This window comes from Echinops telfairi, unplaced genomic scaffold, assembly GCF_000313985.2.
Source record: "Echinops telfairi isolate 266 unplaced genomic scaffold, ASM31398v2 ScPeMD7_7469;HRSCAF=8507_0, whole genome shotgun sequence".
Taxonomy (NCBI): Eukaryota; Metazoa; Chordata; class Mammalia; order Afrosoricida; family Tenrecidae; genus Echinops; species Echinops telfairi.
The window spans coordinates 46,930,856-46,946,570 of NW_022111372.1; the positions used below are offsets into that span (position 1 = coordinate 46,930,856).

The window sequence follows — 15,715 nt, forward strand, 5'->3', positions numbered from 1 at the left end:
CAAGTGACCGATGGGCCATGCAAACCCCAGTCTCCACAGCCCTGGGACCAGAGAACTAGACGGGCCCGGCTACCCCACCAGCCGCCCTGACAGGGATGATAGGAGAAGCGCCTGGATGGAGTGGGAGAAAGCGCAGATGAAAATTCAAACGTATCGAGGAGATTAGGCTCACTGGTCAGAGAGAGCAAGGGGGGCACTTGACTATGACCTCAGCCACCTTTCAGTTCAGGATCGGAGCCAACCTCTGTGACAGAATAAGCAACCATTTGTGACCAGAGGTGCATCACCTACCCAAGGACAGGGCTCAGAGGAGCAGGAAAGGAGAAGTGGAAACAGGGGTCAGGGAGGAAGCAGGATGGGGGATGGGACACTGGGGGGATCGCCAAGGGTGAGTTGAGACCAAGTGGGCATGGGCTGCTGACTAGACGCCGGGTATTCTGCTCTGTGAACCTTCACTCATTGACAATAAAAAGTTTTTTAAAAAGTTAGGCAGATGGAGCTATAAGGCCATGACTGACGTTTAAGGAGCAGTGACCATGTACTATCGTCACCGCTGTAGGTCCTTGGCAAGCACCCACACAAAGTCTGGGCTACACGGCTGGTGGCTGGGGGCTGTGCCTGGCTGTCTCCTCGCAACATGCTTCCTATCTGCAGAAGAGAGCTGCCGGGCCTGCAGGGTGACCGTGGGGCCGGTGAGCTAACCCAGAGCCCTGGAGAACCACCAGGCAGCGCTAGGAGGGGCAGCTGGGGGGCGGGGGCATGTCGCCTCCTCACCCTGGCCAGCCTTGGGGACACTCACCCACCACCCTGGTGTTGTAGTAGTCGGGCAGCATCCGTTCACAGAGGGCCACCAGCAGCCAGAAAGCCTCTTCCTCGTTGCCATAGAGCAGAAGGACCGACGTCACAATGTTCATGGCCTGTGGACACATAAGCAGGGAGCGGTGACCTGAACGGTGCTCCCCCCAAAATACACGCGGAAGCCCTAACAGCTTCGCCCCCACCTGTAAATATGGCCTCTTTCTCCTGTCACGCTAACGGGGGAATGTCTAACCCCTACTGAAGGGTGTCTTCTGAGGCGGGAACAGACACAGGCACACACACAGGGTGAGGCCATGTGAAGATGGAGGCCGGTGCCGCTACAACTGTGTCAAAAGCCCCAGGGCAGCGGTTCTCAACCGACCCTTTCACAGGCGTCGCCTAAGACCCTCAGAAAACATATTTCTGAGGGTCTTAAGAACCGAGACACTGCCCCCGCTCTCTGTCTCCAGGCGGTCTGCCCTCATGCAGATATGCCCACCTATGAGTACCCGGTGTGAAGACTGTTACCCATGCTACCCCATGCTTCAAGACAAAATGTCATTGATTTGTCATTAGAAATATTTCACAATATATAATGACATATTGTTTTGGTGGTTCATCACTATGCTTTAATAAAAATACATCCTGCATATCAGATATTTACATGGCAACTCATAACAGTAGCAAAATGACAGGAAGTAGCAATGAAAATACTTTTCTGGTTGGGGGTCAGCTCAACATGAGGTACTGCAGGAAAGGGTCGCAGCATTAGGAAGGTTGAGAACCTCTGTCCCAGGGGTTGGGAGCAGCTACTGGGAGCTGAGAGCGATAAAGCGAACCTTCCTCTAGAGCCGATACCGAGTTTGGACTCCCAGCCTCCGGAGCTGTGAGAACACATACACACACATTTCCGTTCTTTAAACCGCCTGTTTGTGGTATTTTCCTTACAGTAGCATTAGGTAACTAAGCGGCCCACCACCAGGTCGAACTGGCTTCTGCTGAAGGGGCCTGCATGGGCCTCCTGGCAGGGGCACGTGGGAGCCAACAAGGAGAAACGGTCTCGGTCCAACGCCAGGGCAAAGTGCTGAAAGGCAATTGGCAGGAATTCCGCTTGACCAAAGCAGCCAGAGCACAACCCGACCGGGGTTCCGACAAGGGCGGAGAAAGCAGAGGTGCCCACAGAAGACTGCTGAGCAGCCACGCCTGCTTGTCTGGGTGAGCGCGGAGCCAGGCTGACGGACGGGTGGCTACACGGACGGCCACATCACCACATCACAGCCGCAGGGAGGTACAGCAACACTGAGGGCTCATGAGCCTCTAACAGAGATCTTGTCTATTTTATTATCATTATTTTTTGGGGTCAAATATTGAAGGTTTCCATTTCTATAAAATATCCAGAATCGGCACATTCAGAGAGTTGGCTCAGGGAGGGTACTGGGAATGACTGCTTATTGGGTCAGGGTGTCTGTCCCTTGAGGGTGATGACAAGGTTTGGCCCTGGAGAGAGGGGAGGGCAGCATCCCGCCACATTGAATGATCTTCTAATGTGACTTCTACCTCAATGAAATGCCTTGGTAGTCTCATCTCTGATTCTGAGATCACCCCAAGTTAAGATGGCTTAATGCCTTCAATATTGCAGGAAGTACCGTCTCATAAAGCAGGTTCCCGAAACTGGACTATGACCCAGTTCAGGTCGGCTCTTCAAACCTTGTCTCCTCTCCCCAAATGACATCGAGTGCTTCCTTTTGGTGTTGCAGTTGTTGTCCGAAGCGGCTGAGTTGGTTCCCACACATCACAATCTCAGGCACAGCCGAGCACGGCCGTGCCTGTGCTCACATTGGTTGCAGCCACGGTGTCAATCCATTTTCTTGAGAGCCTGCCTCTTTTTTTTGCTGCTTCCCCCTCTAGGGCCTGGTCTCTCCTGACAACATGTCCGAAGCGTGTGATGCAGTCCAGCCATCTGTGCCTCTGAGGAGCAAGCACTCTCTGTTGTTGCTAGTGCCGTGAGTTGGTTCCGATACACAGCTACCCTGTGCAAACAGAACCCAACACTGTGCGGCCCTGCGCCAGCCTCACGACGGTTCCTAGCGGGATCCCATTGTTGCAGCCACATCTCCTTGAAGACCTTCCTCTTTTTTGCTGCCCCTCCACTTTACCAAACCTTCCCCAGGGACTGGTCTCTTCTGATAATGTGTCCAAAGTATATAAGTGAGAGCTTTGCCATCCTTGCCTCTAAGGAGCACCCTGGCTATACTTCTCCCAAGACATATTGGTTTGTCCTCTCAGCAGTCCGTGGTATTTTCAGTATTCTCTTCCAGCACCACAATTCCATTGCATCGATTTTTCTTTGGTCTTCCTTACTCAATATCCAACCTTCACATGCATACGAGGTAACAGACGATACCATGGTCCTTCAGGTCAAATGAACCTGAAACCCCAAGGTAACATCTGTTTTTCAATACTCTAGAGGTCTTGTGCAGCAGACTGACCTAACGCAACATGCCTTTTATCTCTTGACTGCTGCTTCGTGAGCACCGACTGAATCCCAGCAAGACAAACGCCTTGGCAACTTCCACCTTTCCTCCACCTGTCCTGTTGTTACCGACTGGTCCACTTGTGAGGAGTTTGTTCTTCTTGACATTGAGTCATAATCTGTACTGAAGGCGGAAATCCCTGAGCTTCATCAGCAAGTGCTTGAAGTCCTCCTCACATTCAGCAAGCAAGGTTGTGTCACCTGCAAACCGCAGGTTGTTAATAAGCCTTCCTCTACTCCTGATGCCGCACTCTTCAGATAATCCAGCTTCTCTGATGATTTGCTCAGTGTACTGATTGAACAAGTATGGTGAGAGGATACAACCCTGACTCACACCTTTCTTGATTTTAAACTATGCAGTATCCCCTTGTTCTGTTTGCCCAACTGCCTCTTGATCCAGGAGCGAGTTTCAAATGAGCACAGTGTTCTGGAATTCCCTTTTTTTTTATTTAAATTTTTTTTTTATTTTAATTTTAGTTTTTTAATAATTTAAATTTTATTTTATTGAGGGCTCTTACAGCTCTTATCACAATCCATACACATATCCCTTTTGTCAAACACATCTTTACATATGTTCTCATCATCTTTTTCAAAACATTTTCTTTCTACTTGAGCCCCTGGCATCAGCTCTTAATTTTCCTCTCCCTCCACGCCTCCTTATAATTTATAAATTTCTTTTTCATGTCTTACACTGACTGCTGTCTCATTTCACCCACTTTTCTGTTGCCCGTCCCCCTGGGATGGGGGCCATATGTCGATCATTGTGATCAGTTCCCCCTTATTCCACTCCTCACTCCCCCTTACCCTCCTAGTACGGCTGCTCCCCTTATTGGTCTTGAGGGGTCTATCTGTTCTGGATTCCCTGTGTTTCGAGCTCCTATCTGTGCCAGTACACATGTTCTGGTCTAGTCAAATTGGGAAGAGAGAGTTGGGGTCATGACAGTGAGGGAGGGAGCACTGAAGAACTAGAGGAAGGTGGTGTGTTTCATCAGTGCTACTTGCACCCCGACTGGCTCGTCAATTCCTTGTGGCTGTTCTGACCATTCTTTTATTGTATTGAGCAAAATGTTAAAAACCTTTCAGTATTTTTAAGCTGCATTTAGAACTGATTTTAATACTGTTCGTACCTTTTCAGATCTTCCCTATTGAGTTCTCATGTGGAGTTGGGATCCCGACAGTGCAGGCTATTCCCTTCACTAAGCAGCGGTCCCCAGCATTAGCATGTGTGACCCTCAGACTACTCCTACTTGCCCCTTAGTGGGGTGTAGATCTGTCCTCACTGGGAAGTGATGGAACCACCCGACTATCTCAACAGACGCAGCTCCGTCCCCTTCCCCTGCTGCACACGCAGCACTCAGGCTTTTGGGGTGGGAGAGCCAATCCTGTCTCTCACAACAATTTAAAAATGATTTGCGAACCTTAAGTATATTTTCACAAACAAATGGAATCACCGTTATCTGAAGAGAAAATTTCATTTTCACTTTTACAAATGCACCCCCAAAGAGCTACATTTGGCTCTTGAGCCACAGTGTGCTGACCCCTGCCTGACGGCAAGGCTAAGTAAGAATTAGACACATCTGTACTCGACCATGGCTTGGAAATTTGTCCCCAACTAGTTTTGGGGCGCCTCTGTCTGCACGTGTGCCATTTCCCACTAGGAAATGCTCCCACGGCTGTGCTCTCCTCTTTATGCCTCCTGGAGCTCCAGCTCTCGATGGAAACTAGCCCACTCTGAGCAGGTGGACCTTAGTTCTCTCAGACTGGTCTGGTAGTATTTTAAGAAAAGGCTCCAGAGAGCAAATGTTTTGAGAATGATGAGGGTAACGGATGTACAAATGTGCTTTACACAATGGATGTATGTATGGATTGTGATAAGAGTTGTACAAGCCCCCAATAAAATGATTTTTTTTAAAGAGGCTCCAATCAGCTGGTGTATTCCATTTATCTGGTTTTCAACACACTGGCTTTCTGTGAGTGAGTAACTGGTCACTCAGCACAGTGGCCCGTTACAAAGGACTTTTGGGGAGTTGGCCTGTTTTCCTGAGTCCCAGATGCAGGAGAGGGCAAGAAAAGCCATGTGACATGGCCAGAAACGCATCCACAAAATTTACGATCAAATGCTGTCAAGACCTAGAAGAGAGTCACCTAATGCACAACTTAGGGTATGGGGGCAGGGGGAAAAGAAACAATGAATATATGAGGGGTAGCCCTAAAAAAACTGGGAATTTTTTCAAAGCTATGTATTTAGATTTTTTTTACAAAACAACCTTATCACCTACAAAGTACTCTCCATTACACTTAATACATTTGTCAAATCTGCGATTCCATTCTTGAAAACAGTTTTCAAACTCATTTGTTTGGATGGCTGACAGCACCTCACTTGTTTTTTCCTTCACCTCTTTTACTTTGTCAAATTCCCGTCCTTTCATGTCCCTCTTCATTCTTGGACACAAAAAGAAGTCACACAGAGCAAGGTGAGCCACGTGCATGGCGCAAGAGAGGTATGCCGGTTTGTGCCCCAAACTGGTGCACTGAGATGGCTGCGTGAGCAGGTGCATTGTCACGGTGGCAAAACCCGTCGTTCCCTGTCTCCCACAAATCAGACCTTTTTTGGTCACACACTGTTACACAATCTTTTCAGAACCTCTAAATAGAAAGCTTGATTAACAGTTTGAGCTGGTGTGGAACGAACTCAAAATGCATGAGTCGTAATTTTTGTCTGTTTGGGAAGCTGACAGACGTCCAGAACGAGGTTTGTCATCAATTGACATTTCACCTTTTTTGAAAGGAGAAAACCACTCGTACACTTCAGTTTTCCCCATAACACTGTCCTTGTGAGCTGTGTCCAACATCACAACAGTTTCTGCAGCATTTTTTTAAGGCAGGAAACAAAATTTCATGGCTACACGCTGTCCTTTTAAATCAGCCATCACAAAAAACAAGGTTTGAGTGAAACGGTTTTTATGAAAAAAATTCTCTGTGACCAGAGAGAACCTTCCCAGGCGATGCCACTGGGTGCACTAACTCAGAGCGAGTTGCTCAATGCTTGCCTAGCAGGAAAAATGAGTACTATGGAAGTACTTTTATCCATTTTTTCAGGAGGAGGGTATACCTCGTATATACATACAGGCATACAAACACACCTGTTTTCCCTTCTGGTGCCCTGTATCTTTTAAAGGAAATTTTATTGTGGTAAAATGTGCACACATTAAATGTGCCGTTTTAACCATTTCTAAGTGTACATGGCAGTGTCATCAATTACACGACTGTCACCACTAATTATTTCAAAAAAATATTCGTCATCTCAAACAAACTTGGTACCCAATCAGCAAAAAAAATAGTGCTGCTTTTTTATTTATATTTTATCCTCTGCATCATAATTTTTATTTAAATAAGTTCTCCCAACTGGACCTAAACTCTTGAAGGCAGGAGCTGTGCTTGGTACACAGTGGGTATTCTATTCAGGCTTTCGAAATGTTCTTATGGTAAATATCTGTGTAACAAAACACTTGCCATCTCATCACGCATTGAGATGCATGCGTTAGTGGCATGAATTGCATTCAGTGTGCTGGTCAAAAAGCATCATTATGTGTCCAGATTTTGCCGTCACTTTAACAGGAACTCGGTGCCCATAGGCAGTAACTCACTTTGCCCTCCCACCTTCCCACAGTGCTCACGAACAGACTTTGGTTGGCATGTGTTTCTGAGGTATTTCATGTATGTGGGACCACACACCGTGTGTTCTTTTGGGACTTAATTGTTCCACTCAGCACACCCTTTTTGAGGTTCACTACAATACCGGCGCACCTACTCTAACGCAGTGGGGACTCTTCCTGGGAGCACGGTTGCAGGCCTTGGCGGTGGGGAGCTGAGAGGGACATGCTGTTTCTGGGCTCCTGCACGCCCCGTACCTGGCAGTAGCCGATAGTGGGGTTGCGGAAGGCGTAGGCAGTCAGCACACGCCGGAGCGCAGCGATCCCGAGCTCGTTCTGGAAGGCAGGGTGCTCTGGCATGGAGCGGTGCAGGTCTCGCTCGATCTCCTCCGTGGCCAGGCTGTACTTCCCTGTGGACTTCTCCACCAGCTCGGCATAGTAGCCGGGGTGAGTCACCATCTCGTTCCAGGCCCCTGCGGAGACACAGGGGTGGCTCTCTCTCTCTTCTGCTTGGGGACTTTGGGGGCAAAGACAGGACAGGCTGGAGACGTGTCGGTGTAGCTTGGAGATTGGGGGTGGGTACCTTTGGGGTCAGTTACAAGGTCATCCTCATGCACCCCCGAAAGTGCACCCATCCAGGAAGTTCACTTGGCTGACCAGCCCTCCCCAAAGCCCTTGGAGCAGCCCAGGGTGTAAGTGGTGGCAGCGTTGGTCCCAGAGGAAGGAGGAACACGAGGCTGCTCTGGCTGCTGCAGGTGGAAGGCAGCCCTGTCCTTGGCATCTGCTCCCCAGCGCCCCTCCTGGCCGCACCCAGAAAGAGGCCACCCCACTCCTCAGAGCTCCCAAAGCCTCTTTGGACTAGGGGGCAGCGGCTCCTCCCTGGCCACCCCAGGAGACCACCTAGGGATCAGTGAGCGAGTGTGTGGGTGGCTGGGGCATGGGGCCTGCTCACCGGAGAAGAGGAGCCACAGCTCGCCCCGCAGGCTCTCGGGAATGCCCTTCAGGACGAGCTCTCGGGTCTTGGCAGTGCGGTACATGCACATGCCGCGCCCGTACTCAAAGAAGTGAATGTTCCAAGACTCCTCCTTCATCTTCTCTTTGGCCTGTGGGAGAGGAGATGGGGCTTGTGGGCCAGACTCGGCCATCACTGATGGTTTCAGAGCGTTGATGGCAAAGAGCCCTCCCCCTCCAGCAGTGCTGGAAGCTTCTCCTGTAAATCATCTCATCTACCGGGGCTGACCAACCACCTCAGGTCTCAACTACCAGGAAACGCAGGCCCTGCGGGCCCCAGCGGAACAGATCACATACTGTCCTGCATCAGCAGGAAGGGAGAAGAGTCATTCAGAAGCGGAGGGCCCCTCGCCTGGCGAGAGAGTTGGCTGACTCCCCTGCCCAGAGCGCCACCTCACAGTCTTGGGCTGGCTGTGGAGGCACAGCCCCCAGGCTGGCCCCGTGCTGCCCTGACTCAGCGTCACTCTGGTCTGTGCCCTCCTCAGAAGCAAGCACCCACCTCAGCGCTTACCCACTTGGCCCCCAGGACCTCCATGGACGAGTCTCCCTGGAAGAGCCTGAGCAGGCCCTGGGATGCCGTCGGCACCTCCTGCGTATAGAAGCTCTGGCAGTCACTGAGGGAGGAAGATGGGCTGGTGGGCTGCTCCAACACCTCCTGGGGGGCGGAGGGAGACTAGAAAACACAACAGGAAGAGGCACACCTAACAACGGGGCCGGACCTGTGCACCTCAACCCATGGGGTGGACAAGCCACCTGGACAGGGAGTGTCTCTGTGGGATGGGTGATATATTCAGAGAATAACCCTGGCAGGCAGGAGGGCCTGGTGGTGTCTCTGTGGCTGCAGCGGCATTTTTTTTTTTTAAATCAATTTATTGGGGCTCATACAATTCATCACAATACATAGATCAATTGTGTAAAGCACATCTATACATTTGTTGCCCTCATTATTCCCAAAATTCACTTTCCTCTTGGGTTCCCGGAATCAGCTCATTTTCCTTTTCCCCCCTACCCCTCCCTTCCTCCTCCCCTCTCCCCCATGCACCCTTGATAATTTATAAATTATTATTGTATCTTATATTACACTGTCCGGCGTTTCCCTTCACCCACCCCTCTGCTGCCCGTCACCCAGAGAGGAGGTTATATGTAGCTCCCTGTGATCAATTCCCCCTTTCTACACCCCCTTTCCCTCCTGGTATTGCCACTGTCACGCCTGGTCCTGAGAGGTTCATCTGTCCTAGATTCCCTGCGTTTCCAATTCCCATCTGTACCACTGTGCATCATCTGGTCTAACCAGGTCTGCAAGGCAGAAAGAATTGGGGTCCTGGTAGTTGGGGGGAGGAGCTGCAGCGGCATTTCCTCCTCACCTACACTTACTGCCCCCTAACCCAGCTCAACTACAGTGATGAGTGGAGGGCTCCCACGGCACGGGCTCTGGGACGCATGCTGCCCATCTCTTCCTGAGCTGGCAAAGGGGAGAAGACTCAAGCCTCCCAAGGCTGCTCCTGGCCTCTCCCTGAGCCTGGCTGCTGCCTGTAGGGAGAGGCCTTCCATGCAGGCAGCCCAGCCCACCATCTGCTTCTCATCTTTGCTCCTTGTTCCCTAGGCAACTGCCATGTGTACCCGCCTGTGCCCACTAACTTGGTTCTCCACTGGCCCCGGAGGTAGCTGTCCTGAACCCTTGGGCACTAGGAATGGCCTCTGCCCACACCTAGCCTAAGGACACCCCTCTTCCCCCACAGCACTGGTTCACATGTGGGCCTCGGGCCAGGCCTGCTGGGGAAGCAGGCAGTAAGGGAGGAGGCCTCTGGAGGAGCCAGGGCCCCTTGAGGCACAGTAGAGGCATGGGTCCCCATGCATGCTACATATGGGGCCAGGCCACAGGTCCTTGCTCACCCTGGGGTTTAGTCCTTCAGAGCAGAGGCAGCTCAGTCATCCTGCTCATGTCCCTTTTCACCCAGTTCTGCCTCACCCTCACTTGAAGTTTTAGGATCAAGTTCAATCTCCTCTAAGAAACATGACCTTAAAAAATTTTTTTTTGTATGGTGAACTATATATGGCAAGCTGAGGAGCCCTGGTGGCATGGTGCCTGACCCGTGGGGATGCGGACTGCAGAGTCAGCAGTTTCAAACCACCAGCCGATGACGCTTTCTACTGCTGTAAAGAGTGACAGCCATGAAACCTGCAGGGGCCGTCTGACTTGGCCCAGCCACGCCGCTGCGAGCTGGCAGACCCCGTTTCACTGTGCTGTGCTGACTGCCTTTTGCAGACATTGCCCTCTCTCTCTCTCTCTCTCCCTCTAACAAATGAAAGGTCTGTGACAACCCTGCTGTGTGGAACAAATCCACTGGCACCATTTCCCCAATGGCATGTGCTCCCTTTGTGTTTCTGGGTCACATTTTGGTGATTCCCATAATATTCCACACTTCTTCATAATGTAATTGCATGTTTAACAGACTCCGGTCCAGGGCTGCGATCTGAAAGGTCAGCCGTTCGAAACCACCAGCTGCCCTGCAGGAGAGAAGACGGGGCTTTCTCCTCCTGTACACCGTTAGTCTCGGAAACTCATGGGGCCGTTCTATCCCGTCCAATAGGGCGCTAAGAGTGGGCACCGACTCGGTGGCAGGGACTGAGGTGCTGGGCTGAGAACGGTGCAGACATAACTTCCTATGTGCTGAGAGACCCAAACCTTTGTGTGAGTCCCTGGACTGTGGCCTTCTGGAACCAAACCTGCAGAATCGCGGTCTGCCTGGGTGACGAAGCATTCTCCCTTTCAGCCACTTTACTTGTAGGGTTCGGCTCAGGGACATGCCGTCCATCCACTATGTCGAGTAACAATGGCCACCATCGCCCACATTTTCAAGAGCCTTTTCCTCATGTAGCCAGTCACACGGACTCTTTGCACCCGCGTCCCCCCCAGTCCTAGTCTACTTGATGACTAACGGAGCATCACTCTAAAACAAAACCAGCCTACTGCATCAGGTCATGGCCAGCTCACAGCAACCCTAGAGAGGGTTTCCAAAGGCCGTAATTCTCACGGGAACAGATAGCCTCTCCTCTCTTCTAAGAAGCAGCAGATGGGTTTGAACCACTGGCATTGCGGTTCGCAGTCCAAATGCCTGACCTACAGTGACACTCTAATGAACCTTTAAAATGGAATTGTATGATATGTGGATTAGGTGCCAATAAAAATGTAAAAAGAAAAAAAATATTACCCTGAGATCATCTTTAAGCCTGAAACCAAAAACATCCCCTGAAGTCTTCTTAAAAACAGAACAATAAAATAAAAACCCCACCCGAGCAATAGTTTAGCTAAACTAGTAAAGAAGACGTCTGCTTGGAGTATTATGTTCTTTAGAACGCAGGCGATCTCTTGCCAACAGCAATGTGAAAGGCAGGAAGCTTAGGGGCAGCGTGTTTACGGTTATGAGGAAGAGCTCGGGGGCAGGGGCAAGAATAGCTGCACAATTTAAAGTATCTCATCAGCGCCACTAAATGGCACATGCAGAAACTATCAGTGCCTGCTTAGCTGTGTACGTTCTCAACACCACCACACGTTTCTAAGGGGGGTGCCTGTCTGTTAGAACTCCACACGAAATGACTGACAAGTGAAACAACAGCCAGACCGAGCCAAGGTGGACAAACTGAAGCCATCAGCAGGCTCCCCGGACTGCGGGCTGCCAGTCAACAGCCTGGGACCCAAAGGGGTCCTTAGGAGCTGGGCCATCTTGGGGTTTCAGACACTGGTTGAGGCCCCCACACTGTGGCTCTTGCTCCCAATGTAAGAGAAGTCACAAAGGCAGGAGATGAGGTGGCCAGAGGCTTCTTGAGATGGGATTGAGGAGACATGTGGGCTATGCCTAGGAGTTGGGACCTGGAGTATGGAGAGAGCGAGGACCAAGGGGGACGGGTAGGGTGAAGGGCTGGTGACATCCCCCATGGGAAGCACAGAGCAGGGAATCCTCTAGTCAGAGGGCCCGGCTCAGCACCACAGGGTCCTGTCCCGTGAGGCCCAGGGCTGCTAGGCGTGTCCCTGGCCCTGGCTCCACCGCTCCTCCCCAAGGCTGCGCTCACCTCGGGCGTTGTGTCCACACTGCTGCCTTTCCTCTCCGCACTGCTGCCGTCCGGCTGCTTGGAGGGCGTTTTCTGGAGAAAGTCTGAGATCCTCTGAAGCAGGAACTCTCGGTCTTTCAGGTTGGCAAACAGGAAGGTCATCTTACTCTTGGTGCTAATGGACAGCGGGCTGGGTAGGACACTGGAACTGTCGGCTTTCTCAACAATGGTCACCTGAGCAGGAAAACAGGTTCCCCTGGGCATTTGTGTCTCGGGGTTATCAAGTTGAGCTTTTCTCTTTTGAGTATGGTGAAGGACATTTTCCACTTTTAAACACTTGTGAAGATCAGGCAGTACTGAGTTTCCCCTGGCCGCGTCTGTAACTAACATCTCACAGCAGTATGGCACACTTGCTGTGAAGAAGGACCCACGTGGAGAGACCGTGCACCGAAGTCCGCACTTTATCCGAGTGTCCTTTTTTGGGTTCAGGACCCCAGCGGGAACCCCAGGACAGTTAACCGTCAGGTGTCCTTCAGCCATTCTCGGCTGTGGCGGTTCCCCAGACTCTCCCCGCATGTAAGGACGTGGCTGGTTTTGACGAGAGGGGTACCAGTCAGGCGTTCTGAGGACTCTCTCTCTATTGGGATCGGTTGGATTTTTTCTCATGATTAGACTGGGGTGATGCGGTTGGGGGAGGAGGACCTCCGATGTGAAGTGCCTCTCATCTCATCAAATCACAGGTACCTACTCCGACCCTGACTGTCCACCGAGGATGCCGACTTCCCTCACCTGCTGACTAGTGTAGGCTAGGTGTCTCCCTCGTGATGCCCCTGTCTCCCTGGCCGCCTCCCTATTGTGCGCTGCGGAAGGAAGTCACTGTGCGGCCACACTTGGAGGGGGAGGGTGTATTCTACCTCTTTCGTGGGGAAGATCCACAGAGACTACGGCGCTCTTCTGTCTGGGAGAAGGCTGGGCACGGGTGACCCTGGGACTGGGTACCACACAACCTGACTCCCACTTTAAGTTACTTAGGCGGCTGTGAGGAAACAGGTCAGAGGGGTCAGGGTGTGAACAGGACACACTTCAGGTGCCCCCTGTGGAGGAAGGCATCTTCCGTGGTGGCTGTGGAGAGGAAGGGGTAGAGATGGGCTCAGGACATGTACTGGGGAAGCCGACAGGGTGGGCTGAAGGCAGGATGTGGAAGATGAGGGTGGGTATCCAAGGATGTCAAGTTTTTAATCTGAGAAAATGGATAGAGGGGCTAGGGGTGGGTAGGGGTGCGGGTGGGCCTGGCCCTGGCCCACCCTGAGCAGGCACTTGTGAGTAATGGAGGCCCTAGACATGCCCTGGGCCCAAGGAGCATGTTCAGGACAGTCAGCACTGTATGGTTCTGCCCCAAGATGCCAGGCCAAGCCTCCAGTGCAAGGCCACCCTGCTGCCCCAGTTTAGCAGAGCCTGCCTACCAGCTCTGTGGGGAGAAACAGAACTGGGCCCAAGGAGTCAAGACCCCGCTGTGCCTGTGCCACAAGAGCAGGCAGAGCCACGACCACGTCTGGGTCTTTCAAGCTGGCCCTGGGGGAAGTGAGGTCGGAACTGCCCATACCTGCTCACAGCTACACTGCAGCTCAAGGGCATTGCACAAATGCCAGGAAGGCCTCCCTGCTCCAGGATCTTCATAAAACACAACACTGGGGTTCAGTAGCCATGGCAGGGAAAGGCCTGGCTGAGCTCATGGCATGAAGTGCCGAGCGTGTCTTCTGAGATGTGCCCTGACTCAGTGGGCCAGCACCTCTGTCTAGATGGGTCCTCTCCATCATTGCCCACCCCTCTTTACCACAGCCACTGGGTCAACGGCTTTGCTTCCCCACAGGTTGCCAGGAAAGCCCCACAAGTCTGAGAGTGCATACTTGGCCTCAGGAGATGAGCTCTCTGAGGTCGTGACTGGGGCCTGAGTCATGCACTTCTGTGTGTGGGAACAGTGGCAGGCATGTGGAGTGGGTTCTCTCAGAGGTCATAGCAAGCCAGGCTCTGCCAGCCCAGCCACAAGCAGGCTTTGCCAACTCCCACTGTGGGGCTGGGAAGGGAAGGCAGGCTGACAAACATCTCACACACAAGAAGGAAGTGAGATCCAGCCTCCCTTCTCTGTCCCAGTGTGCACTTCTCTGCCACGCTCAATACGACCAAGGTCCTCACCACTCTCTCCCCCTGCTGGGCAAGGCGAACCCCAATACCAGCTTCGCATGGGGCAGGCACTCAGGGAGGAAATGATTCAACCAGCTGGGCTCTTGCATACCGTCACATGCTGGGCCAAGGATCCCGAAGCACTCCCACAGAGCCTCCGGGTCTCAGGCAGGGCCAGGAGCCAGTTCGAGGACCATCCGTGCCTGTGCTCATGCCCGCCCCTCTGTGGACTTACCTCCCTCAGGGGTATAATGAGGTGGCATGCGTCCTCCTCCTTGCTGGCAAAGCAGATGTAGTTGTTGGAGATGAACATCTGGCCGGGGACGTGCAGCTTGCTGAAGGGTGTCCACAGGGTGCAGCCCGTGTGTCCGTCCAGGCGCTCGTCCCTGGGCAGCCGGAAGGTAGCCCGGTAGCACTCATTCTTGGCACGGGCATCCAGGTCTCTGCGGGGACAAAAGGAAAAGGGCAAGAGTGAGACTTCACGTATGGCTTGGGTGTGCTCTGCTCTACAGCCAAGGGTGGTATTTGCGGGCCCAGGACTCCTTTCGTGAGCGGGACCTGACCAGGGACCTCAGAGTTCAATGAAAATGTACCTGAAATGACCGAGTCAGAGGTGGGCTCCTCATACGACAGGGGGATACAAGCGGCATGCCCTTGGAACAGGGCTCCTTTGAGAAAAGCCCAGAGTCCCGTCCCTGCACCCACCCGGCTCAGCCTGAGGATGTGCAGGCTGGACTTGCTGCCCCTTACCCTGGGGAGTGTCCACCTCGACGCTGAAACCCAGACAGGAACGTCCAAGTGGGATTTCGACAGAAATCTGTGGCGACTGTTGCTTCACAAAGGAGTCTTGGTGGTGCTATGGGTCAGGTGCTGGGCAGCTAACTACAAGGTCTGAGCTTCCAACCCACCAACCACATTGAGAGAGGGGAAAAAATAGGGCTATCTGCTCTTGTAAAGTCACACAGTCTTGGAAACCCGGTAAGGGTCACTAGGAGACGGAGCTGCCTCAGCAGCAGTGGGTTGGGGTTTGGTGCGGCGGCTGAGGCAGCAGCCTGGTATCCTGTCCCCACAGCCCCCAAGGGGCCTCCCACCTGCCTCAGGCTACCACAGGCTGACCAAGGCCTGGCCCGGTCATGCATCTGAGGTCACGCTGCTGGACTGCTCACATGTTCTAGCTCTAGGCCTGCTGACTTCTTCTTGGAGAGCTCTCCCTTCTCTCCAGGGAGAGGCCCTTGGGTAGCACAAAGGCGCACCCCGAGGCTAAGGCCTAGAATACGTCTCCAGTGACCACCTGAGGGCAGCCAGGTTGGGATGAGAGCTCCCGGCGCTTGGTGTCACACTGGCTGCAGGACATCGGGGTCACTGAGCCCTGAGGTTGCAGAGCTCTGTAATCAGAGTGCAGGGCTGGGGGAGCCAGTCTGAGGACCAGCCCACTGGCTGCAGGACATCGGGGTCACTGAGCCCTGAGGTTGCAGAGCTCTGTAATCGG

The 15,715-nt window shown here is 52.6% G+C and overlaps 1 protein-coding gene across 2 annotated transcripts in view; it reads right to left on the reverse strand.

The window, feature by feature from the left end:
• Positions 1-15,715, reverse strand: part of TBC1D9B (TBC1 domain family member 9B) — a 34,629-nt gene that overhangs the window by 11,123 nt on the left and 7,791 nt on the right. For both annotated transcript variants that reach the window (XM_004696849.2, XM_004696848.2), the window contains exons 5-10: positions 14,462-14,669; positions 12,067-12,279; positions 8,507-8,668; positions 7,937-8,087; positions 7,243-7,457; positions 800-917 (exon numbers count right to left, since the gene is read on the reverse strand). In XM_004696849.2, coding sequence (XP_004696906.1) covers positions 800-917; positions 7,243-7,457; positions 7,937-8,087; positions 8,507-8,668; positions 12,067-12,279; positions 14,462-14,669 — 1,067 coding nt within the window. The remainder of the gene's footprint in view (positions 1-799; positions 918-7,242; positions 7,458-7,936; positions 8,088-8,506; positions 8,669-12,066; positions 12,280-14,461; positions 14,670-15,715) is intronic.